Source organism: Dipodomys merriami, unplaced genomic scaffold, assembly GCF_024711535.1.
Source record: "Dipodomys merriami isolate MVZ:Mamm:240054 unplaced genomic scaffold, mDipMer1.0.p SCAF_14, whole genome shotgun sequence".
Classification (NCBI taxonomy): domain Eukaryota; kingdom Metazoa; phylum Chordata; class Mammalia; order Rodentia; family Heteromyidae; genus Dipodomys; species Dipodomys merriami.
Genome location: NW_027202715.1, coordinates 18,808,770 through 18,832,247, shown reverse-complemented (window position 1 = coordinate 18,832,247; position 23,478 = coordinate 18,808,770). Strand labels below are relative to the sequence as shown.

The following is a 23,478-nucleotide window of genomic DNA, read 5'->3' as shown; positions in this document are numbered from 1 at the left end:
TATCTATGTTATCCTAGCTACACAGGAGGCTGTGATCTGAGGATCTCTTTTGAAACCAGCTCAGGCAGATAGAATGCAGCCAGCCCGGAGCATATGTCTCTGGAATGTCACCTGCTGTGATTTACCAAACATGGATGAGTTATCATGTGTAAATACTTTTTGCTCTGGGCAACTTCATGAACATGAAAGCCTTTGTATAATCAGGACTTTTTCCTAGTCTAAATTATTTCCCCTTTTATCCCCCCACCCTCGGTGTGGATCAGGGGCCAACCAAGCCCAGCTCAGGGCTCATGCCCTGCTGCTACCTGTCTCTGCCAGGTTTCACAGCACCAGTCTTGCTGGTGGCCCATGTGTTGCCGGCACTGCTCTCCTGCTGCAATGGCAGGGTTGAAGAGCTATGGCTGAGACCGTGCCTCCACACCCTGTGTGTTTCCTGCCTGGCCCTTAAAAGGGCTTGCTGACCCCCACTGGAGATCCCCAAAGATGGGCTTGAACTTCACCCAAAGGAATGGACCTTTTTTCAGGCTGATTCAAATCTTACTTGCCTTCCCAAGGGTAGAGAGCTGGCAGGAGAACCCAGAGATGCAGGGTTTGGGGGAGACCCAGGGGGCTCCTCCTGTTAGCCCCCATAGCCCACAGGATTCTGGGCTGAGTTAGGATAAAGGAGGCCCTGCCTGTTTGCCTTCAGCTGTATGACTTGGAGGAAGTCACCTCATTTCTCTAAGTTTCCTTTTCTCCTCTGTAAATTAGGGGTAGTAATAATGTCCATGCGTACTATTGTGAGGGTGTCTGTTTTCCAGTGAGGGGTTCCTGGTTTATACAGGGCCTCCCTTTAAAAAGGGAAGGTGTTTGCATAGTTACTCAGTGGGTGCAGAACGAGACTTAAGATGGCAAAAGTCAGGAGCACAGTGAGGGACCAGCTTCCTGAACCTCCATCTCCAGACTGGTGCCTATTTGGAGAGGCAGCCCTTTCACCAGAGACACAGTGTCTGGTGTGGCCACCAGTTACCAGCCTTCTCCTTGTACCAGAGAGCAGCTGATGGAACAAAGCTAGATGCTTGGATGAACTTGTAGCCTGGCAGCGTTGGTATAAAGTGGAGTAGGGAGGAGATACTGGCTTATGGGATTTCCTGGGCTTAACTCTGACCCTTCCGGGCATGGAGAAGGGTGGCCTGAGAAGCCCTCTGTAAATTTTTAGCCAGATTTTCACTCTTGCCCCTCCTTCCTGTGCTTTTGTCAGGAAAGTAGTGGCCAGCACAATATGCGGCAGAGGGCGCTGAAGAGCCTGGAGCGGTACTTCTACCTGATTCTGTTCAACTACTATCTCCATGAGCAGGTGAGGCTGGGGAGACGCAGAAACCCTGCTTCCTTTCTGGAGGGTACCCATGGAACTGGGGAATGGTAGGGATGTGTGTGTGTGTGTTGGTCCCTAAGGAAGGCTGCTGGGGCTGAATTATGAGAGGCAAGGAGGGAGCCAGATGGAAGGGCCAAGCAGTCTTGTTCTAGGGAGGCCCTGCTGTTCCTTGCTGAGCCTCAGACTTGGTACCCTTAGCCTGGTCTTCTCTTACCTACTCCTCCTTCTTGCCCTGGCCTCCTTCTTGATATTTCTTGGGGCTTCCCTTTTGCAGGGTGGGCAGGGAGAGGTTGGGTTGGTGCCACACCCTTGAACACCACGTCTCTCTTGGCCTTGGGCTGTAGTACCCCCTGGCCTTTGCCCTCAGTTTCAGCCGCTGGCTGTGTGCCCACCCTGAGCTGTATCGCCTGCCAGTGACACTGAACTCTGCAGGTCCTGTGACTCCTGGGGCCCTCTTGGCCAAGGGCTCCCTGGTGAGTGTGATTGGCTGTGGGGAGGGGATGGGCATGGCTGGGGAGGTTCCCAAGGAAGCACCTGTAGCTTCCAAACCCAGAACTTTAGTAGAGGGTCAGGGGAGTCTTGGTCTCCAGCTTTTCATCTCTGAGCCTCAAGCCTCCTCTGGAGTGGGGCGGTCACCCTTTGTGTCTTCTCTGGGATGCCCAGTGTGCAGCAGGGCCCCGCACACTGTAAAGGGCTACTTCCTCCCTCCCTTGCTTCCTCCTACTCCCCACCTTGGACAGGTCTGAACCCTCTGTGGCTGTTGGTTGTTGTGGGTCTCAAGCTCCCTGCTCTCCCCACAGAAGGCGGACGATCTCGTCTCCCCAGATGCGCTCAGCACCCTCAGAGAGATGAATGTAGCCAACTTCCGTCGTGTTCCCCGAATGCCCATCTATGGCATGGCCCAGCCCAGTGCCAAGGTGCCTGCTCCTGGGCTGGATTCCCAGTGTGGGACAGGGAGACAATTGGCCTTGTTTCTGATGGCCTCTCTATTCCTCAGGCACTGGGCAGCATCCTGACTTATCTGATGGATGCCAAGAGGAAGCTGCAGCAGGTGGTATGGATCAACCTGAGGGAGGAGGTTGTGCTGGAATGTGACGGTCACACCCACAGCCTGCAGCAGCCTGGGTCCCCCATGACCCCTGACCAGTTAGAGGTGAAGCCTCCTGCCCTGTGCATGTCCCTGCCTTGGATTGCGGTGGGGGGTTCAGAGGGGCCCACAGGCCTGCTGTGGTAGAAGCTGAGGTCCTGATGGGTGGTCTCAAGGAGGAGCTGATTCAGGACTCATACTCCATCGTTCTCCTCACCTTCCTTGGGAGTTTCTGACCTGAGCCTGGGGAGGGGTCGGGGGAGAGGTGGCCTATCCCCTGGACAGATCATGGCCCCAGTAGGCTTTGATCTCTCAGGGCTGGCCTGGAGGCTACCTCAGTGGCTTCTGTCCTCTCCCATGCCCTTTCCCAGACCCTGGAGACCCAGCTAAAGGCCCACATGAGCCAGCCTGACCCTGTCCTGAAGGGCTCAGCAGCACCCAGGATCCAGACATGCCTCACCACACAGGAGGTCTTCAGTCAGCACCGCGGTGTCTGTCCTGGCCTCACTTACCACCGCATCCCTGTGCCCGATTTCTGTGCCCCTCGAGAGGAGGTGAGGGGCCAAAGTCTCTGGAGGGACTGGATTTCCCCCCCCCCCCTCCACTTCCCCTCAGGCCTGGGCTCAGGGAGGAGAATGATAGCCTGCTCTGCTGTGTTGTCGGGGGATTGTCTCACAGTTTTCAGACGTGCCCTTCCTGACCCTATGTGTGAGTGTGTGTGCACACAGGGCTTTGTTATTTGTTGTAGGTATGTGGATTGTGTGCTAAAAGGCTTTGTGTCCATATTGTGTTAGGTATGTATACACAGATTTGTGTGTGTGTTGAAGGGATACATATGAAGACGGTGGTTTATGTATTGTAGGTGTGTGTGACAGGTGCATGTATGGGAGAGATATGGATAAAATGTGAACACATGTTTATCATGTGCCACGGGTGTATGCACTCCATGTTACAGAGTGTACATGTGTGTTGGAGGGTGGTAGCCCTGTGGAGAGTGGGTTGGGTTCTTGTGTCTGTGATATCTGTCTTTCCTTGGGGATCATGGTTGTAGAATGAGCTTCACAGAGCTGTGGTGTTCAGGGTTGTGAGGAGGCTCTGGTGGGATATTGAAGCAATCTTCCTGTGGCAGATGTGTGTTTGCAGTTGTCCTGACACATCAGCATGCTTTGTGTGCCAGCATGTATTGTTTGGGGATAGCTGTGTGCTAGTGGTGTTCCCTGCTCAGCCTGTCCCACCTGGCTCTCTGTTGGGCCAGTCCAGTTGCGGCTTGTGGTGTGCTGCCTCCTTGTGGCCGTGCTCTGTGATGGTCATCTGAGCTCAGGACTTGGTGGGCTGGCTGCAGCTCAAGTCATCAGGGACATAGCAAAACACATGTATGTGTCCTGCAACATAGAGGATGGACACCTTACGGCTTGTGTGTATGCTGTGTGTTCACCTGTTCATCCCAGGTCCTGGTATAGTTACAGCAGTGCATCAGGATTCACATGCATGTGATCTCCTGTGTACCCCGTGTGTGTGTGTGTGTGTGTGTGTGTGTGTGTGTGTGTGTGTGTGTGTGTGTGTGTGTGTGTGTGTGTGTGTGTAAGGCTGTTGTGTATGCTGTGTGTTCACCTGTTCATCCCAGGTCCTGGTATAGTTACAGCAGTGCATCAGGATTCACATGCATGTGATCTCCTGTGTACCCCGTGTGTGTGTGTGTGTGTGTGTGTGTGTGTGTGTGTGTGTGTGTGTGTGTGTGTGTGTGTGTGTGTGTGTGTGTGTGTGTGTAAGGCTGTGAGCCTAGCAGTTTCTGAGGTTCAGCTGTTGGGGTGGCTGTTTGGAAAGGTCACACCCGGAGCCAGGGCAGCTAGACAGTACCCTGCATCTCAAACCATGGCCTCCTCCTCCAGGACTTTGACCAGCTGCTGGAGGCCTTGAAGGCTGCTCTCGCCAAAGACCCGGGGACTGGCTTTGTGTTCAGCTGCCTCAGTGGCCAAGGCCGGACCACAACTGCCATGGTGGTGGCTGTGCTGGCCTTCTGGCATATCCAGGTATGTGTGGCCTCCTGTGAGGACAGGGTCTGCCCAGTAGGGGTGGACATTAGGCCAATCTGCAGGGGGTGCTGAACTGTGGCATATGTGTCTGGACTGGGAGGGAATCCTGCCTCAACAGCTTTCCTCCCTCAGGGCTGCCCCGAGGTGGGTGAGGAGGAGCTTGTGAGCGTGCCCGATGCCAAGTTCACCAAGGGCGAGTTTCAGGTGAGTGTACTCCCAGGGGGAAACTGAGGAAATGCATGAAGAGTCCTGCCGGCAGCTTAGGGAGGGGTCTTCCCACTTCCCAGATGAGCCAGCCAGCGCCCAGGGCAGCTTGGTTCTGGGGCAGATGGCAGAGGGCTTTAGGAGAAGGGGTCCTGGGGCCTTTTACTTCCTGGCCGTGCCACATGTCTGGGTAAATGATGACTGCCCCCCCCCAGGCATCTGTAAACCCAGCTGTGGTTGGCATCTTTGCATGGGGTCCTAGCCCAGGCTGTCCTGTCCATTTCCCTGCCTGAGACAGACTGCTGGATGGACAGTCACTGGCATTTCAGTTTCAGTCACCATGCATCATGTACTTACTGCTTGTCATATGTCATCTCATACACTCAGTGGGGAATTGGCACCTTCTAGATACAGGCATGTGGCTGCCTGGCGGTGGACATCATGGTCAGCTGCCCTACACCTGGCACCTGCTCCATGTGCCCCTGCTGTCCTCATATACACAACAGCTTGGACCCACCAGGCTGGTGCATCTCTGGGCTTTTTGCACATACTTGTTCTTCTCCCTGACTTCTTTCTTCCTTCTTCTGGATGATTCTGATTCTTTTCATCTTTTTTTATTTTTTAATGTGTCTATGCCAGTACTGGAGCTTGAACTCAAAGCCTTGTGCACTTGCTTAGCTTTTTCCATTCAGAGCTAGAATGGAAAAATGGCTCCTTATACCTGAGCCATACCTCCACTTCTAGCTTTTTACTGGTTAATTGGAGATAGGAATTTTGTAGACTTTTCTTGCCCAGGCTGGCTTAGAACTGCCATCCTCAGATCTAAGCCTCTCAAGTAGCTAGGATTACAGGTGTGAGTTACCAGCACCTAGCTTCTTTTTCTTTTCTTACTAAAATATGTACTCAACAGAAAATGAACTTTTGTGGCTGCTCTTAAGTGTATAGTTCCATGGCATTAAGTATACATATGTTGTATAATTATCACCATAGTCTAATTCTAGCTCCTTGCAAATCAGAAACTCTGTAGCCATGAAGCAGAAACCCCATTCTCCTCCTTCCTCAGTCCTGAGCAGTCGCCTCTTTGTCTATGGGTTTGGCCACTGAAGGTAGCTCCTAGAACTGGAATCCACAGCCTTTTGTGGCTGACTTATTTCACCTAGTGTACTATCTCCAGTTTCATGTGTATTATAACAGGTCCACACTCCATTCCTCTGTAAGCCTAAGTCATATTCCATTGCATATACACACCACATTTTATCCAGAAAGCTTTCTCTGTTGGAAGCTTTGTCAGTGATACCTCTGTGAACACGGATAGAAAATACCTATTTGAATCCTTGCCTTCCTGACACTTTTTTTTTTCTTCTGAGCCTTAGTCTCACTGTGTGTCTCAGGCTGGCCTCAAACTCATGATCCTTTTGCCTAAGCCTCTAGTTTACAAGTGTGTGTCACCTTGCCTTACTGAGTCCCTGCTTTTTAGATATTTGGGGTGTGTGTGTGGGGTGTACACTAAAAGCAGTGTTGCTAGGTCAAGTGTAAGTTTTATTTGTGAAAGGAAATGGTAGCTTGGGGATGTGGCACTGTTTGCCCCCCCTCCCCCCTGCCTAAGAAGAAGGCAAGGTAAGTCTCTGTGGCTAGTGACACTGTATGTCGGGGGAGAGCCTGTCCATCCATCTGCTAATTGCTCCTCTTGCCCCAGGTGGTGATGAAGGTGGTCCAGCTGCTGCCTGATGGGCACCGTGTGAAGAAGGAAGTGGACGCAGCCCTGGACACCGTCAGTGAGACTATGACGCCCATGCACTACCACCTGCGGGAGATTATCATCTGTACCTACCGCCAGGTGAGTCCACCCAGCCGGCCCACAACACTTCCCCATGTGTGCGGCCCAGGTAGTGGCTTGTGTGACAGGTCCTGCAGGCCCCTCCTCAGCACTTAGTAATGTTGCCACCTTCACAAGTGGATGAGATCCTGGAAATGGAAAAACCCCAACCCATGCACTTGGTTTTGTACATGTGGGGTGTATTTAGGAGGGTGGGAGGAACAAGAGAATTTGATCCCTGCGGTGGGCCTGAGACCATGTGAGGTCCTGGCCAGTTAGGATGCACCCCTGAGACTCCTGTGGGACTAGGTGACAACCCGCTAGTTGTTCCTGGGCAGGAGTCAGCTGAGGAGCTAAGCCCTGGATGGCAGGGGCACAGTTCAGTATTTAACTCTGATGCTGTCCAGCAACAGGCTCTGGCCCTACATGCACTTATCTTGGTCTATGCTATTAAAAACCATTTTCGAATAACTCAAAGTTATTAAGGAAGATCTTTTTTTCCGTAACAGTTCAGAGTTTATGTAGAGAATCTGGAGGTTCAGCTCCCTGGCATTCCCTGCTGTCATAGTTGGCTCTCTTCTGCCAGTCACAGGACCCGGGGTCAGGTCTTTTTTCATGTGTGTCAGGGCCTAGGCTTTGTCCCTGAGCTGTTTTTGCTCAAGGCTGGCCTTCTACCATTTGAGCTCCACTTCCTGCTTTTCATTGGAGGTAAGAGTTTGTACTTTCCTGCCCTGACTGGCTTTGAACCTTGATTCTTAGATCTCAGCCTCCTGAGCAGCTAGGATTATAGGTCTGAGCTACTGGTGCGTGGCCCAGGGTGGGTTTTGGTGTGGAGCACCTCTGTATGCCTCTCCTGCTTTTCTCTGGGTCTGTGAATTCTGTTGGCTTCCAGAATAGAATGAGTACTGGAATGGGGGTGGGGGGTAGCATCCATAGGGCCAAGAGAAGCAATATGTGCCAACTTTGTGTTCTTTTCGGTTGGTCAGGGTCTCAGGAATAGCTGAGCCTACAGTCCCTGTAAGCTGGCCAAGAGCCCAGTCAGTCCCCTGTTTAGTCTGCAGCCAGGTACACATTGATCTGGACTAGCCGTTGCTCATGGATCAGGCTGTGGCTGAGGCAAGGGTAAGTTCCTTGGTTGGAGGCAGGCAGAACATCTGGGATCAAGCTGTGTCCAAAATCAGAGGTCATCTGGGAGAGGAGCTTAAAGACTTAGAGGCTGCCATGTTTGGAGCTAGGGCAGGAGCTTCTCAGAGGGAAGGATGTAAAGGTTAGAGTATATTCTGAGGCTCCTTTTGAGCTCCACTCTCTTCAGTTTCCTCTACTGTCACCAAGTAGCAGCACTGAGCGGAGGCTCTGAGAGCAGTGGAGAGTGAGAACTGAGCCTTCCAGTTGTCCCTGAAGGTGAAGGTGAGTAGTTAAGAGGGGAGGAGAAACCCTACCTCTCAGTGTGGCATCAGCCCACTCTGGCTAGGCTCTGTGAATCCTTCCTCTAGACTCTAACTCCAAAGCAGGTAGGCCCTCCCTGCCTCTGAGCTTTGCAGCCTGGATTACCCATGGTGAGTACTGGGAAGCCTGTATGGCAAAGAGAGGGAGAAGCCCACGGAGCTGGCCTCTAACAGATCCCCTAGAATGAGAGTTCCTGCAGGCCCAAGTGGGGGATCACATAGGCAAAGGTCAGGAGGCGGAAAGGAGAAAAGTATGTTTAGAGGCAGTGGAGTTGGTTTGCTCTGTTAGAGGCAGTGGAGTTGGTTTGCTCTGCTACACAGTTTTATCAGAAGTCATCAGAGATGAGGCTGGATAGGATAGCAGTAAGGCTGGAAGGTGGTGTGGTTGAGTCTGTTTAGAGGTGGTTGCTTGGGGCTACTTCCTGAGGTGGACTGTTTACTAGGGAGGGAAGAAGCTGACCCAGTGAGGACTCTCACCCTTTCTTACCAGTCCACCTGCCCCATTCCCAAGGCTGGCATGGTGCTGACCTCTGCAGTGGGAAGGTGGGAATCCATGTGCCTCATCTCAAGGCCTTTTAAGGACCGAAGGCCTCATGTAGTCATTGCCCAGTATAGCCACCAGGTGGCCCCAGCAAGCTTAGCTAGGTTAAGTCCCTCCCCTCCCCTCCCCTCCTCTCCCCTCCTCTCCCCTCCCCTCCCTTCCCTTCCCCTCCCCTTCTGTCCCCTTCCCTCCCCTCCCTTCTCTTTCCCTCTCCTCTTCTCCCCTCCCCTCCCCTCTCCTCTCTTCCCCTCCCCTTTCCTCCTTTCCCTTTCCTTCCTCTCCCCTCATCTCCCTCCCCCACCCCCCCACCCCCACCCCCGTCTTGCCAGCCACCCCCTGCATGAAGATCACTCAGGTTCCTGTTGAGTCTTTGGCTGCACCACAGGTGAGGTGGTGCAGTGTGCTGCTCTCAGGCCTGGTGAGGCCTGACAACTGTTTTGGTGACTGGCATTTATAGTGCACATTGCCTGAATTCCATATTTCATTTGGAATTTTCAGAGTGGTCATCTGTTGATGCCTCACGCTTTCTGCATTACTCATACCTAATTCCAGACTGAGAGGCCTCCTGAAGTGCTGGGGGGCCAAAAGACAGTTGCTTTCCTCCTTTGGTTTCCTTTGATTTCTGAGAATGGCTCGGTTTGGGAGGTGCTTGTCCAAAAACCAAGGGAAAGCTGTTGGATTCATTGAGGCTGCACGTTTCTCTAGACTTAGTTGGGGTTGGAGTCTCTAAAGAGGGCCATGTGCCTGGGGTGTGTGGTAGGGAGGAGGATGTGGGCATCTGGGAGTCACTGGAGACCAGCACTGGGGCCAGAGGGTCAGGCTCCCACATCCTGACATTCTGGAACCCAGAACCAGTGTGTGAAGTGTCTACACTAGACCAATGCATACTTTCACAGCCTCAGCCTGGCTCAAGCCTCACTCCTGCATGATGTCAGACCAGCTTTAGCTTCAGCTGTAGTTTCATGTCTGAGGGAGGGAGGAGGGCCTGGGCTTGTCCAAGAACACACAGCTGAAGGTGGCAGGAGGAGGAAGGCCAGACCCGGACCCTGTCTCCCAGACCATGTCCTCCAGGCCTCACTGCCTCCTCAGGAGACAGTTCTCCTTTCCCAGCTCACTGAAAGCATGGTTATGGAGAACATAAGAACTGGAGGCCATGGTCCTGGCCCAGAGATATTTCCAGACAACGCAGGAGCAAGGCCACAGGGTAGGAGCATGTCCCAGAGGCCATCATGGAGACAGCCTGGAGGTGGGAGCACTAAGCCTTCCCATCCTTCCCCCGGGATGGATGGAGCCTGCCATGAAAGCCTTGGCTGCTGACCTCTGCCTGTTTGAGCTACCTGCACTCCATGCAGTGCCTCTTCTACCATCCAGGCCTGGCTCAAGGCCTGATCACCTGTGTATGTGTGGGACCAGACAGAAGAACTGCCTGAAATAGCAAAGAGAATGAAAAGCCTTTTGAACGGAGCCATTTCATGAAGTAGGGATGGACACCAGAAGGCCAGGCACAGGCTGAGGAGAGTCCGAGAGGACTGCCAGCCCACAGCATGACACCATCTGGTGGATTAGTTGTTTCCTCTTGGGCTTGGAAAGGGAAAATATTTGTGACGGAATCCAAGGTAAGAGTTTTTGGAGGAAGCCCCTCGAAGATCATTAATGCCAACACCACATTTCCTTGGCTTTGGCTGGTGATGTTCATTCTCCGTGTTCTCTACAATGGCCTGTGGGTCTCCTGTCTTCCTTCCAGAAAGAGTCTGAGGCAGAGCTGAAGTGAAGGTAGCCCTGTGAGGCAGTAAACTGGGGTTGGTTAACACAATGGATGTTTTAGCTTGAGTAGCGCTGTTTTCTTAATTTTTCTCCTCCCCTCTTTTTTCAGTTTGGTGGTAGTAGGGATTGAACCCAAGGTTTCTAAGCCACACCCTACAGCCCTTTTTATTTTAATTTTTGTTTTTCAGACAGAGTCTCCCACTCACTAGAGTGGGAGGACTGGCCTAGAACTGAGATCCTCAGGTTTTCTCCTAAGTAGCTGGGATTACAGGTGTGCATAATCACTCCCGGCTCCTTTGGAGTTTTCTAAGAACTTAAATGATCTCTTCTGGCCTGCAGAGGCCCAGGACAGGTCTTATTAGATGCATTTTACTAGGGAAGAAATGGTTTTGTGCCTGGCTGGAGGTGGGACCAAACCCTGTTTTCAAACATTTCAGCTTATGCTTCTCTCCCTCCATAGTGGCAGCCAGGACCCAAGGGGCAATTTGTGGTCACAGAAAGAGAAGGTCTGTTGAGGAAGCCATGGGTTGCCTACGGTGTGCCTGCTGGTGCTGGTGTGGAGTTGGCCCTGCGAACAGGAGCTGCTGGGAGGCCAGTAAGGCCAGGTTCAGAGGCCATTTAAGAAAAAGAGAAAGCAACACAGCTCTGGCCCTGAGCCCTGGGTGGTTCCTTCTTGGCCTTTCTTAGGACTGGGGTGTGGCAGTTCCTGAGAGGCCTCATTCCTGTGGGTAATGTCTCCAGGGCTGGCCCCAAGCATGTAGAGCAGCCCTGGAATGCTGTGAGCTGTCACCTAAGACGAACAGGAAGGAAGCACTGATTCCCTACGTTCGCTCGGAACGCCAGCCCAGAACTGAGCTGGGGTGTTGGTACGGCCGCCAGATTGGAGTGTATGTGCATGTGTGTGTGCACTTCCATGAGTGTGAATATCATGGGCACACATATATGAGTGTGGGAGTGCATGTTCTTATGTACGTGTGGGCGTGTGCATGCTCTCCCCTGTGTGAATGTCATGAGTGTGCATGTGTGTGCTCTTGCACACAGTTGGTCGGTCTCTTAAGTGGATGCCATGGGCTTGGAATTTTTGGTGGTTCCAGGACGCCTTCAGCCCCCACACCATCATTCCCTGGCTCCCGGAACTCTCCCTATCTGGTGAAACTGGCCTCTCACTATCTGGAGTGTGGCCTGTTTCACCTGCAAAGCCCCAACTCTGCCAGCTTGGCTCCTGGGGCCCTGCTGGGCACAAACAGGACTCTAGTCTCTAGAGAGAAGATGACTGGCCGGATGGGAAGTGGAGTACATTGTCACTTAAATAAACAGGAAGCCGGTCCTGTGCACTGTCCCTCTGACTCTTTGCCCACTGGGCTGGTCTTGCAGGACAGGGAGCTCTCTCTAGGGATAGGCAACCTGGACTGTAGCTCTGCCACTGCCAGCGGCCTCCACTCTCCTGTCTGCAACCTGGATTGTTACCCTGGGCTGCCTGCCTTGAAGAGTACAGGGAAGGGGGAGTGACATGGGGCGTGGCAGGCTTGGGGTGATGTGTAGGGTCTGGGGTGGGCTCTACCTTGTTAGTGTGGAATCCCAGCATCCAGCCTAGGGGTGCTGATGAATAAGGTTGGTTGGGTGTGAGGCAGGAGAGGCCTGGGTGTGGGGTTAGTCCCTTTGTGCAGAATGAGATATGATGCCTCTGGAAACCCAGGGACCTCTGTGGGCTGAGGGCCATTGTGTGTTTGAGGAACAGAGCCAGAAAGTGAGGTGGGGAGGAGGGGAGCCAGTCAGAAGCTGGAGGACTGGAAGACTGTGTCTGCTCAGACTTCAGCCTCTGATCTGAGTGTTACAGGAGCCGGTGTAGGCTCAGAAGCACAGACTTAAAGTGCAGGAAGACTGACAGGAGTGGCAGAGGTGGTGCCAGGGAGGCCCTCTGGCTATTGCTGAGTTGAGGGTTGGGGGGGGGGGTAGGCAACTTCTGGAAGTGGTTTTCCTTTTTTGTTGTGGTTGTTTTTGGTTGGTTGTGGGGCTCGAATACTGGGCCTGGGTGCTGTCCCTCAGCTCTTCAACTCAAGGCTAGTGCTCTACCACTTGAGCTACAGTGCCACTTCCAATTTTCTGGTGGTTAATTGGAGATAAGAGTCTCACGGACTTTCCTGCCCGGGCTAGCTTTGAACCAGGATCTTCAGATCTTAGCCTCCTGTGTAGCTAGGATTACAGGCAGGAGCCGCCCGTGCCTGGCCCTGTTTTGAAGTGGAGCCCATGGGCTTCTCTGATAGAGTGGATGTGGAGTTGAAAGGGGGGAGAAGTTTGGAGTAGCCAGAGGGATGGAGTGGCCGATGTCATGGCACACTCGTTACAGGTGTGGGGAGGGCTGTGGGCACATTTGGTGAGGTCCAGGTGCCTGACCAGGAAAGTATGCTGGGCAGTACTTGGTGCAGGAACAGCTTCGGGGTCCACTTGGGGTTCCCAGCCATCTAGAGATGGCGATTAGAAGCAGTGGGAGATGAGCTGGGCAGTGAGTCGTTGGTCACAGCACCTGCTGCATACTAAGTCCTGATGTAGGCCATCAGGGCATGGCGATAATCTGGGCCTGGCTTTTGGGAAGACAGACCAAAGCAGTTAAACACGCTTTAAGATGGGATGTTTCACCAACATTTTAGTCTAAGAGCAGACAAGGCCCAGGAGTATGAGGTTGGGGGCTGCAGGACCACTTCACTCACAGGACTGTTTGGAGAGAATAGGATGTGCCCATCAGATCAGATGTGACACACTCAGCGTGGCCATGGTGTGCAGTAGGCCCTGGACATGCACTGGCTCCTATGGTACAGGCAGCCTGAGGAGGCTCCCAGCCCCACCTCTGTGGCCTTCTTCATGGTGGCCCAGGAAACCAACAGAACTTCCAGAGTCATACTGGTAATGCCAGGCCTGCACCTGTGCCAGGCAGACAGAGGTATAAGAGACCCAGCCTCCTCTCCTGCCCCCCCCCTTTCTATTTTGAGGTCCAGTCCCAATGGATGAGGAAGACTGGTCCAGCTCCACCACAGCTAATGACAGCCTGGCCTGCCAGGCCATTTAAAAACAGTGGCACTATTTTTATGTGTAAGAGGTGACTGGGCTGGCTGCCTCCTCCCGAGGTAGAGCTAGGTTTGGATGGTTTTAAGAAACCTGGGGCCTTCAGAGGCAGATGGGTCATTGTCTCAAATCATAGTCCTGCGATCGAGGGCAGGATATGTGCCTGGAACCTCTGGTGAGGTCGAATGTCATCTTTACCCAGTGGTCTGAATTTAGAGATAATTCTACCCTTGCCTACCAGTGACACTCAGAAAGGATTGCTCCACCCCTTCCCCTACATCCTCAGGCCTAATCCTTGCTGCTGCCTCTCAGGACAAGCAGGCCTCTATCCCTATGGGGTGGACCGTGCCGGTGTGGCCGTGGCCAGGTGACAGCCGAGGTCTTACTACCCACAGGATAATTCTTCTGAGCTCTTCAAGTAAGAGATGGTTAAAATGACCATCCTTGCTGGGTGCCAGTGGGTCAAGCCTTTAATCCTAGCTACTCAGGAAACAGATCTGAGTATTGCAATTTGAAGCCACCTCAGGCAGGAAAGTCTTGTGAGATTCTTCTCTCCAGTTAACCACAAAAAAAGCTGGAAAGGGAGCTTTGGTTCAAGTGGTAGAGCAGCAGCCTTGAGCATGAAAACTCAGGGATAGTGCTAGGCTCTGAGTTTAAGCCTCAGGACTGGCACGCGTGTATACATGCACACACACGCACACGCACACACACACGCACAGACTGGTCAGTGGAATTCCTGTCCTTCTAAGAAAATGTTTTAAATAGACTCCAGGCTCTGATAGAAAGTGGAAAAGGACAGCAGCCTGGGGGGTTGAGGTCCCTTGCCCTTCTGTGTGTCCCCAACTAGTCATCCTGGGCCTGGCAGCTAGGCAGGGACACATTATACTGACTGTATTTTGCATTTAGGTAAAATCTTTTTTCTCCCCTAATTTCCAAGATATAGATTCCTTTTAGTACCTGCTTAGTTGATCCTTAAAACAATAGGCTTCCTGCTCCCTGCTTGCTGCACTCATCCTCTAGTAAACAGCCATAGGGCCTTCCCTCAACCTCAGATCCAACTCTGGCCCTTGTCCCCATGGCCCTCTTGACTTGGCTCCCACACCAATATCTGGACCCTGCCCTCCCCCTTCACCTCCTGCTGCCCTCCCCCATGTCTGCCCTGGGTGGGGGTTCCCTGGGGACATATCACATTCTTGATACCTTCTCCCCACTGGGAACACTTCCCTTCCTCCCTGCTGCTGCCCTTTTTCCAAAACACACCTACTTGGTAGTCCTGTGAGCCTCTCAGAGGGCAGGGCCTGGGTGTGACTCCATGTCCAGCCCTGGGGTCAGTATGGCTTCTCATGGGTTCCAGATGTCATCTTACCCTTCACTGGGGGGCATGGGGGGTGGTCAGAGCATTGGCCCTGGTCCCTAGATCTCCTCTGGGCAGCCCACAGCCCATCTCCCGCCCCTTTCCAGGGCCCCTGGCTTTGCCAGTTACCATTTTTTTCCTATGACCAGAGCGTGTCTCTAGATGCAGAAGTGGGTTCTGGGAACTCCAGACCATGCACAGGCCCCACTCCAGCTCCAATGCTTAGGGCTCTGGGCCATGTCACGTCTGGGGTGGAGCCCATCCCAGAGTCCCCCACAGCAGCTGAGGGGGAGAAGCATGTAGGCCAACACTGTGTGCCTTCATGGCCAGCTATGGCCCAGCTGCTTCCCAGCTGTGGGGAGGCTGAAGCTCACTGTGTGCTCCCACTGATGTTCCTGGCACCCAAGGGATTTCTGGTGCCATGTCCTTTCCTGGAGCAGAGAGAGCTGCAGTGGGTGTGTGGGAGAGTACAGATGGAGAGGTACAAGGTAAGGTAGGCCTCACCATCCAGGTCCTCTCCATGGGGTGTGGTGAGGGCTTTGTGAACAGCACATGGTGGTTTAGAGAAGTCAGGTTCAGTGGCAGCATACATAGAGGCCAGCCTGGCTAAGAATGCCCTGGACCTTGTCCCCAGCCTGTCTCCCTGACCCTTGAGAGGATCACCTTTTAAGGCCCTTTCTTCCTGACCTGAACCTCCATTGTTCCCCTCACAGGCTCCTCCCACACTGAAATCTGGGGCTCCCCTCTGCTGAAGCCACAGTGCCCACCTTGGCCACTAGCCTCTAGAAACCATTCCACCCAGGCCTCACCCCTGGCTCTCACTGAGGTGAGAGAGGTCTGAGGTGGGGCCAGCCACCTACACTTTTAGGCTCCTGGCAGTTAGTCATGGGTAGCAAGCTGCCTTGAGCCCCAAGCTGCAGGACTTACTTCCTAGCAACATTGGTGGCTTCTGTAAACTGGCTCCATGTCCCTTCTTGTCCCTCAGAGGCCTCCTTCCAGCCAGGCCAGCTGTTCCTGGCCCCTTCCACGGGGCCTCATCCTCATCTTTGTGCCGCCCCGGTCTGGTGCTCCATCTTTCTTTGCAAGTGGTTCTTGTGACCCATCTGAAATCCTCCACTCTGGGAAGCTTACCTACGGTCACTTCTCCCTGTCACGGGCATTCCCAGAGAAAAATTGATATCCTGTCCCTCTGGCTGTGCACCTGGGCTCCCCGCCCCATCCTACTGTGAGGTCTTTTGTTTTTTGGCCAACGTGACTCTTCGCTCTGTTATCTGGCCCCAATCTTAGGACTGCAAGCACATCCCTGACACCCCTGATCATTAGCAGTTAGAGCAACATGGAAGTTAGGTAGGGACTTGGGGGAGAAGGGTAGGATGGAGAGGAGTAGATGTTCCCCCGGCAGGAGTTGGCAATAAGGATGCCCCCTGGTGGTTGGAGCTAGGCATCCATTGGGTCCTGCTGCCTAGAGTGCCTTGCCATGCCTTGGGCACTATAGGGCTTTCCTGTTGGCAGCCTGCCTCATCTGGTCACCCTTCAGAACAGGGTTGTAGTCACAGTTCTACAGTGAGGAAGGAGAGGCTCAGGGAGGCCAGGCAGCCTGCGTCATCTCAGTAGGAAGTGTGGCTGTGACCCTCAGCAGCTGGTGTGGCCCAGTGGGCTTCCCTGTGACCCTTCATCCTGTCATCTCAATCACCCTGCTGGGTACTCAGGCCAGGGGATGTGTGTGTTTGTGTTGGGGACAGTGAGTCCCCCACGCTGACCCTGCCCTGCCCTCTCTTCAGGCGAAGGCTGCCAAAGAGGCACAGGAGACGCAGAGGCTGCAGCTGAGGAGCCTGCAGTACTTGGAGCGCTATGTCTACCTGATCCTCTTCAACGCCTACCTCCACCTGGAGAAGGCCCACACCTGGCAGAGGACCTTCAGCACCTGGATGCGGGAGGTGAGAGCGGGAAGGGAGGCTGAGCCCGAGGCGGGGGGTGGGGGGTTCTACAGGGGTAGTGAGCTCACAGGTGGCTGGGGTCCTCCCACCTGGACCCAGGTATGGGGCTGCTCTGTGGAGGGGGAAGAATTCTTTCCTGCTCTGCAGGGTTGTGTTTCATGTAGTCATGGGTCTGCATTTAGGCGGCAGCCACAGAAGTGACAGCTGAGTGAGCAAATGAGTGGAGAAGGAAGTCAGGTGTGGAGTCAGTCAGCTGGGATCCTGTTCTGTGCATTCCCACAGCCAGCCTTGCCTAGGTGCCTGCTCTGGGCCTCCTGGCAATTCCTGTGCATTGTTGTGCCCAACCCCCGCCAGCATCCTGTGGGTGAAGGGCAAGGCTGTGGTGTCCCTGTTCCTGCCTCCTTGTAGCTGTGACCTTGGTCAAGGTGATCATCCTGGAACAGCATCACAGTGTTGGTGTTGGCTGGGAGAGTGGTGGGGATTCAGTGAGATCCATTCAGTGCCATCTGCTAGTCCTGGCGATAGCCACACATGCCTGAACAGCATGGCTGCTACCCTCCCGTTCAGAGGTGACAGACGGAGAGATTCAGGAACTTGCTTAAGGTCATCATCAGAGCTGGTTGGTTGGCTCCAAAACCCACTTTGTTCTGGCCTAAGCCGTCATCCTTACCCTTGGATCTCCATTCTTCTTGCTTGGACACCTGCAGCTCAGGAGAATGTCCTCCATCCTTCCCAGGGAAACCTGTAATTACCCGTGGCCAGGAAGCTGGCCCTCCTGACTTCCCTGGCAGATCCTGGTGGTTCTAATCTGGACGCAGACCTGGAATTAGCTCCTGTGAGGGTAGAGACCCAGCCAGAGTGGGTGGAGGATGGGGATGGAGTAGAGAGACCAGGGTATAAGAGGGTTCTGAGCTGTCTGGGACCCAGGCAGGGAATAGGTTTGGACTGATGAGGATGAACTTTAGCAGCTGTTCTTGGGATGTCAAAGTGGGCAAGCATTTGAGATGGGCCCTGTTCATGTGAGTGGGCCCTGAATCAGGAGACTTGATGGGGGGGTCACATTAAGGAAGCGGGGCCAGCCTGCATGAGCAGGCCTGGGTTCAGCATCCTTTTTCCTCTTTTGTGCCAATACTGAGACTTGAACTCAGGGCATTATGCTCTTGCTTGGCTCTTTCGCTCAAGCCTGGTGCTTTACCACTGGAGCTACATCTTCACTTCCAGCTTTTTGGTGGTTAATTGGAGATGAGATTCTCAGGGACTCAAAACTTGTCCATGCTAGGTTTTTTGTTGTTGTTGTTGTTGTTGTTGATTGTGGGGCTTGAACACTGTGCCAGGGCGCTGTCTCTCTGCTCTTCAGCTCAAGGCTAGTGCTTTACCACTTGAGCCACAGTGCTACTTCCAGTTTTCTGGTGGTTTTTTGGAGATAAAAGTCTCACAGACTTTCCTGCCTGGGCTGGCTTTGAACCATGATCCTCAGATCTCAGCCTCCTGAGTAGCTAGGATTACAGGCATGAATTCCAGCGCCCGGCCAGTCCAGGCTAGTTTTGAACCATAATCTTCAGATCTCATCCTCCTAAGTAGCTGGGATTATAGGCATAAATCATGGTTACTGGACTCTCAGCATCCTTTTGAGTCCCTGGGTGGGCTCTGGTGAAAGTGGAAGTTGGAAAAAAAATAACCGCTTTGAAGGGCTTGGAGGTGTTTGGCTCCATGGGTAGAGCACTAGCCTGTTAGCGAAAGCATTAGGTACCAAGTTCAAGAAAAGAAAAGAGAAGAGAGTGGCAGTTGAGACCAGGTACTGGGAGGAAGTATGATTCCCCTCTTCAGTTGAACCCGCTGTTGTGTGTCAGGGAGACATTAGGAAGAAGAGCTTCTGGTCCGGGCAGGAGCATGGTTCCAGCTGGGGGCCTCAGCCTCTTCTGGGATGATGCATGGAAGGCGGGGGTACAGATTTCTGGGACTGGAAGTAGCTCAAAGTCATCCCTTTATTCTAAGTGGAAAACATTCTTCTAGTGTTCCAGGTTGGTGGGGAGAGAAGGGATCAGACTGTTGGAAGTTGAGTTTGAGGCCAGGGCCTGGGTGGCTGAACCTCAGGGCTGTGGGGTGAGTGTCCTGGGAGGAGCTGCCCTCCCTGGGGCTGAGAACCGAGTGGCACTCACACGTGAGGGGCCTTTCCTTACTCTCCATTCAACATGGTGCAAGCTGGCCTGTCCTCCTGAGGACCCTAGGCATGCTATAGAGTATGGTCTGTTTGCAGACCCCTCTCCATGTAGTCTTATGAGTAGATTTTTCCGTTGACTAAGGAAATGGGCCAGAGAAGGAGACAGATGGACATAGAGACTTAGGACAGTACTAATCTAGTGGGAAGCAGCCCTGGGCCCCAGACTTTTCCCCATGGGCCTCAGATCCCTCTGAAGAAATGATGGAGGGAGTCAGGGGTAACCTGATGGTATCTTTCGTCCCCTGAAGCCCTCCCCCTCTCTGTTCATCCCCAGGTGGCGTCAAAGGCCGGAGTCTATGAGATCCTCAACCAGCTGGGCTTCCCCGAGCTGGAGAGCCAGGACCAGCCCCTCTCCAGACTGCGCTACCGCTGGCAGGAGCAGGGCCGAGACTCTGAGCTCTCTGCTGCTGACGATTACTTGTAGGGGCTCCTTATGCTACCCCCAGTCCTTAAGGGGGCAGTCTGGAGCTTGAGGTTCTCATCAGTGGAAAAGGTTCTCAGCATCCTGGAGATTCTTTTCTTGGAAAGAGGTTTTTATGGGACATGCAGAGAAGACACACAGCCATTCCTTGTAACCGCAGAGCCATAGGATGGTCTTCCAGAGAGGCCTGTGTGTGTGTACCTTGCAGACTAGCGGGCATTGGGCTCACTCCCCAAATTGCCCCAGAGCCAATGGTCACTTCTGGCCTCTTCTTTCCTCTTAGCAGTCAGACCACCTTGCCACGTTCCTTCCCATTCTTCCTCTGGCTGTTCTGCCCTTGCCTGTCTCCTTTTTATCATCCAAGCACTGCCCCGGGGGCTCCAGCTACCTGAGGGGGGTGAAGGGATGGCTCTGGGTGAATTTATTCCTTTTAAAGGCAGCTTTGCCCACTTTCCTTCTGTCTCTTGCCTGTCTCCAGCTTAGGAGACTGTGAGGGCCACCTGTATAGCTGGGCTGGCTAAGACTTAGCCTCTCCTCCTTTCCCCCTCTTTCTTCTCCTCTCTCCTGCTGTGGCAGGGGGTGGAAACATCAGATCGTCCCTCTCAGTGGGAGCCAAGAGCTTCCAGAAGCAGAAGCAGCACCATGGGGGAGGTCTGCTGGATCTGTTCCAAGTCTGAACAGCAGGTGTCAGGAGCCAAAAACCGGGAGCCATGGCCCCTTCTGCACCTTACCGTCCCCACAGCCTGGGGGAGCCCGAGGATGCCAGGGTCAAGAGTGGTTGCTGGGAGACCCTGGAGATCAGTGGGCTGTTAGGATTCTAAGCTGTTCTTCAGCTGCCTCCCCGGTGGGAAGCAGCTGGGACAAACCCTGATGAGCTGGGTCCGGGGTCAGCTCTACACAGTGGAGTGGCTGTGGGGATGAGATACAGAGAGTGCTATGCCTGCAGCTGAGGAGCCTGTTCATCCAGCCATCTCCTTGGGGCCGTGAGCTCATTTGGGCTCATGCTCTTCTGCTGAAAGAGAAATATGTCGTTATTTAAAAAGGGGAGAAGAGGTTGGAGTTGTTCACATCTACCCAGTATTGGAAAATATTGATCCTCTACGCTGAAGTCTTTTGCAAAAACTACTGTATGTCTGCTCATAACCTTTTCAGGGTTTAGTTTTTGTCTATATATATATATATATATATATATATATATGTATTTTTTTTGCATGTATGCAGAAGTGTTTGTTTCTTTGCAGACAAGAGCTAGTTAAGGAGTTGGAGACAGGGCTGAACTGGGATAGATTCTTTGCTTCTCATGGTTGGCTCTATTATATGTGTTGGGACCATTGGCCGATCATGTCACCTCTCTGCCTCAGTTTCCCCATCTGCAAAATGGGAGATAATACTTGCCTACCTACCTCACAGGGGTGTTGTGAGGAATCATTTGTGATTTTTTTTTTTTGTACAGAGCTTTTTTTTTTTTTTTTTTTTTTTTTTTTAGCATTAAATACAGCTTAACTGTGAGTTGTGTCTGGCTGTTTATGTGTCTGGTGGGAGGCAGATGCTCCAGACTTGACCCAAGTTAGGGTCCTCCCCTCCTTTAGAGTATGGGTAAGTACATAGCCAGTGGAATGCACCTACCCTTGGCATTCCTTTTGTATATGTGCTGGTCTTAGTGCTTGAACTTATGGCCTGGACTCTGTCCTTTAGATTTTTCACTCAGGTTAGTGCTGTATCATTACTTGACTTTTTTGGTGATTAATTGGACAGAAAAGTCTCATAGACCTTCCTGCCCAGCATGGCTTTGAAACATGATCCTCAGATCTCAGCCTCCTGAGTAGCTAGAATTACAGGTGTGAGCTACGGGCACCTGGCTGATACTTCTAATTCTCAGATAAGATGGACCTCACCCTCCTCTTTTCCTTCAAGACCCAGTCTGTCCAGCCCCTTCAGGACACTGGAAGATTGGACCTGGCTCAGGTTGTAAGAATTGTGTGTGAAGGGGTGGTGGGCCTTTCTCTGGCACTTGTGGGAAAAAAAATCATGACACTGGTTTCCAACTTCATAGACTACAATTCTACCCAGCATGCTCTGCCATCTCTACCAATAAGCTGCCAGTCCTGTGGATGAGAGCCAGAGAATTGTTCCCCTGTGGGATAAATGCGTGCACACACGCGTGCACACACACACACACACACAAGCGCACACACAACTGAAGAGGCTGTACTGAGTTGACTCCAGAGCCTGTGAATGGCATTTCAAACCTCTGGAAAAGGCAATGCCCAGTCTGAAGTTTTATTCCCACCCCTGCCCTCCACATGCACCTCCCATTTGTCCCCTTTCAAAAATGGCCTACTTGTGGCAGACCTCTGTGGAACACTATCTCAATGGAAGAAGCTATGAGTGGTGGTTCATGTCTGTCATACCACAGACAATGGGAAAAACAAAATAGTCAAATCATGGTCTATGTGTATATTGGGCAGGAGAGGAGACCCTATCAAAAATAACCAGTGCAAAAAAGGGCTAGAGATTGCTCAGGGGTAGAACTCCGGTGTAGCAAGCAGGAGGCCCAGAGTTTAATTCCAGTGCCTTTAAAAAAAGAAGTCTTATTTGACAGTTTTAAATAGTAACTGTGGCATGTTCCCGCCCAGCCTGGGCCTGTACTACCTGCCACACGCTTTAAAACAAAGTTTAGCCAGTTTGATGACTAGAAAAGAAATTACACCATTTAATTTGTGTAACAAATACTGTAGCAAGATATGAATTGATTTCTACGTTTATTGTGCATTGCATTTTCTCTTCTGAATTGTCTATCTTTTGCTGACTTTTTTCTTAATTGGCTTTAGGATGGTAACACTTCATCCTATATGTTTCCTTTATTCTTAGCTTTAAAATACCTTCAGATCCACCTCAGATACAAGGAATTGTATCTCAGGCTCCCCTGGGACTGACCTGTTTCCCCCCCCACCCCATTAGTGACCTTGGCCTAATGTGATGATAATGATGGTATTACTACTACTACTATTAGTACTACTACTACTATTAGTGTTGGTCCTAGTGCCTGAACTCAAGACGTAGGTGCTATCTCTGAGTCCATCCCTCTCAAGGAACACTCTACCTCTCTTAAGCCATACCTCCACTGGTGTTTAGCTGGCTAATTGGAGATAAGAGACTCATAGACCCTCCTGCTGGGGCTGGCTTTGAACCAAGATCCTCAGATCTTAGCCTCCTGAGTAGCTAGGATTATAGGTGTGAGCTATGGGCACTCTCTCCCTATCTAACCCTTTTCCTTGTCTTACTATGCTTCCTAGTTCCATTTTCTTTTTTTTTTTGCTGGTCGAGGAGCTTGAACTCTGGGCCTGGGCACTGTCCTGAGCGCTTCAGCTCAAGGCTAGCACTCTACCACTTGAGCCATAGCACCCACTTCCAGCTTTTTCTGTGTATGTGGTGCTGAGGAATCGAACCCAGGGCCTCATGCATGCAAGGCAAGCGCTCTACCTCTGGAGCCACGTTCCCAGCCCCTACTAGTTCCATTTTCACTATGTATATTGAGTCTTTTATTTTTAGCTTTTTTATTATCTTTTAAGTGGTTGTACAAGGAAGTTCCCATTCTGCCGGGCGCTGGTGGCTCACGCCTGTAATCCTAGCTACTCAGGAGGCTGAGATCTGAGGATCGCGGTTCAAAGCCAGCCCGGGCAGGAGAGACCGTGAGACTCCTATCTCCAATAAACCACCAGAAAACCGGAAGTGGCGCTGTAGCTCAAGTGGTAGAGCGCTCGCCTTGAGCTGAAGAGCTGAGGGACAGCGCCCAGGCCCAGAGTTCAAGCCCCACGACCGACAAAAAAAAAAAAAAAAAAAAAAGGAAGTTCCCATTCTACAAAACAGTAGATTAATACAAAGTGTCTGATGTATATTGAGTCTTATAAGTATATTCACCCCACAGTTTCTCTACCCCCCACATTATTGAGTTATTTATTCTAGTACTTTCTCTGTCTAGCATCCTATTTGGCTTCTTTTACAGCCATTTTCGCATCAGCCTCCTAACATGATGACATACAACGCACAAGTTCCTCCTTCCTTGTTTTCCATGTAGAGATACTGCTTGTGTTTCAATTGCTGCTGGAACCAGCTCTGGGTGTGGAATCCTCTCTATATTAAGAAATGGCAAACCTGTGAAAGTTGAGGTGACTTGATACAGGGCCTGGGGGAAACATGATGATATTGCGAAGCTTCCCTTCAAGTTCAGATCTAATGCT

The 23,478-nt window shown here is 52.2% G+C and overlaps 1 protein-coding gene across 1 annotated transcript in view; it reads left to right on the top strand.

Annotated features, from left to right (window-relative positions):
* The window catches only part of Pald1 (phosphatase domain containing paladin 1), a 59,518-nt gene extending 38,811 nt beyond the window's left edge, over positions 1–20,707 (top strand). Inside the window, exons 11-20 of the mRNA XM_070020914.1 lie at positions 1,241–1,336; positions 1,699–1,827; positions 2,155–2,271; positions 2,352–2,507; positions 2,813–2,995; positions 4,331–4,471; positions 4,607–4,678; positions 6,375–6,515; positions 16,440–16,595; positions 19,091–20,707. Coding sequence (XP_069877015.1) covers positions 1,241–1,336; positions 1,699–1,827; positions 2,155–2,271; positions 2,352–2,507; positions 2,813–2,995; positions 4,331–4,471; positions 4,607–4,678; positions 6,375–6,515; positions 16,440–16,595; positions 19,091–19,240 — 1,341 coding nt within the window. The 3' untranslated portion in view covers positions 19,241–20,707. The remainder of the gene's footprint in view (positions 1–1,240; positions 1,337–1,698; positions 1,828–2,154; positions 2,272–2,351; positions 2,508–2,812; positions 2,996–4,330; positions 4,472–4,606; positions 4,679–6,374; positions 6,516–16,439; positions 16,596–19,090) is intronic.
* The last annotated feature ends 2,771 nt before the right edge of the window (positions 20,708–23,478 follow it).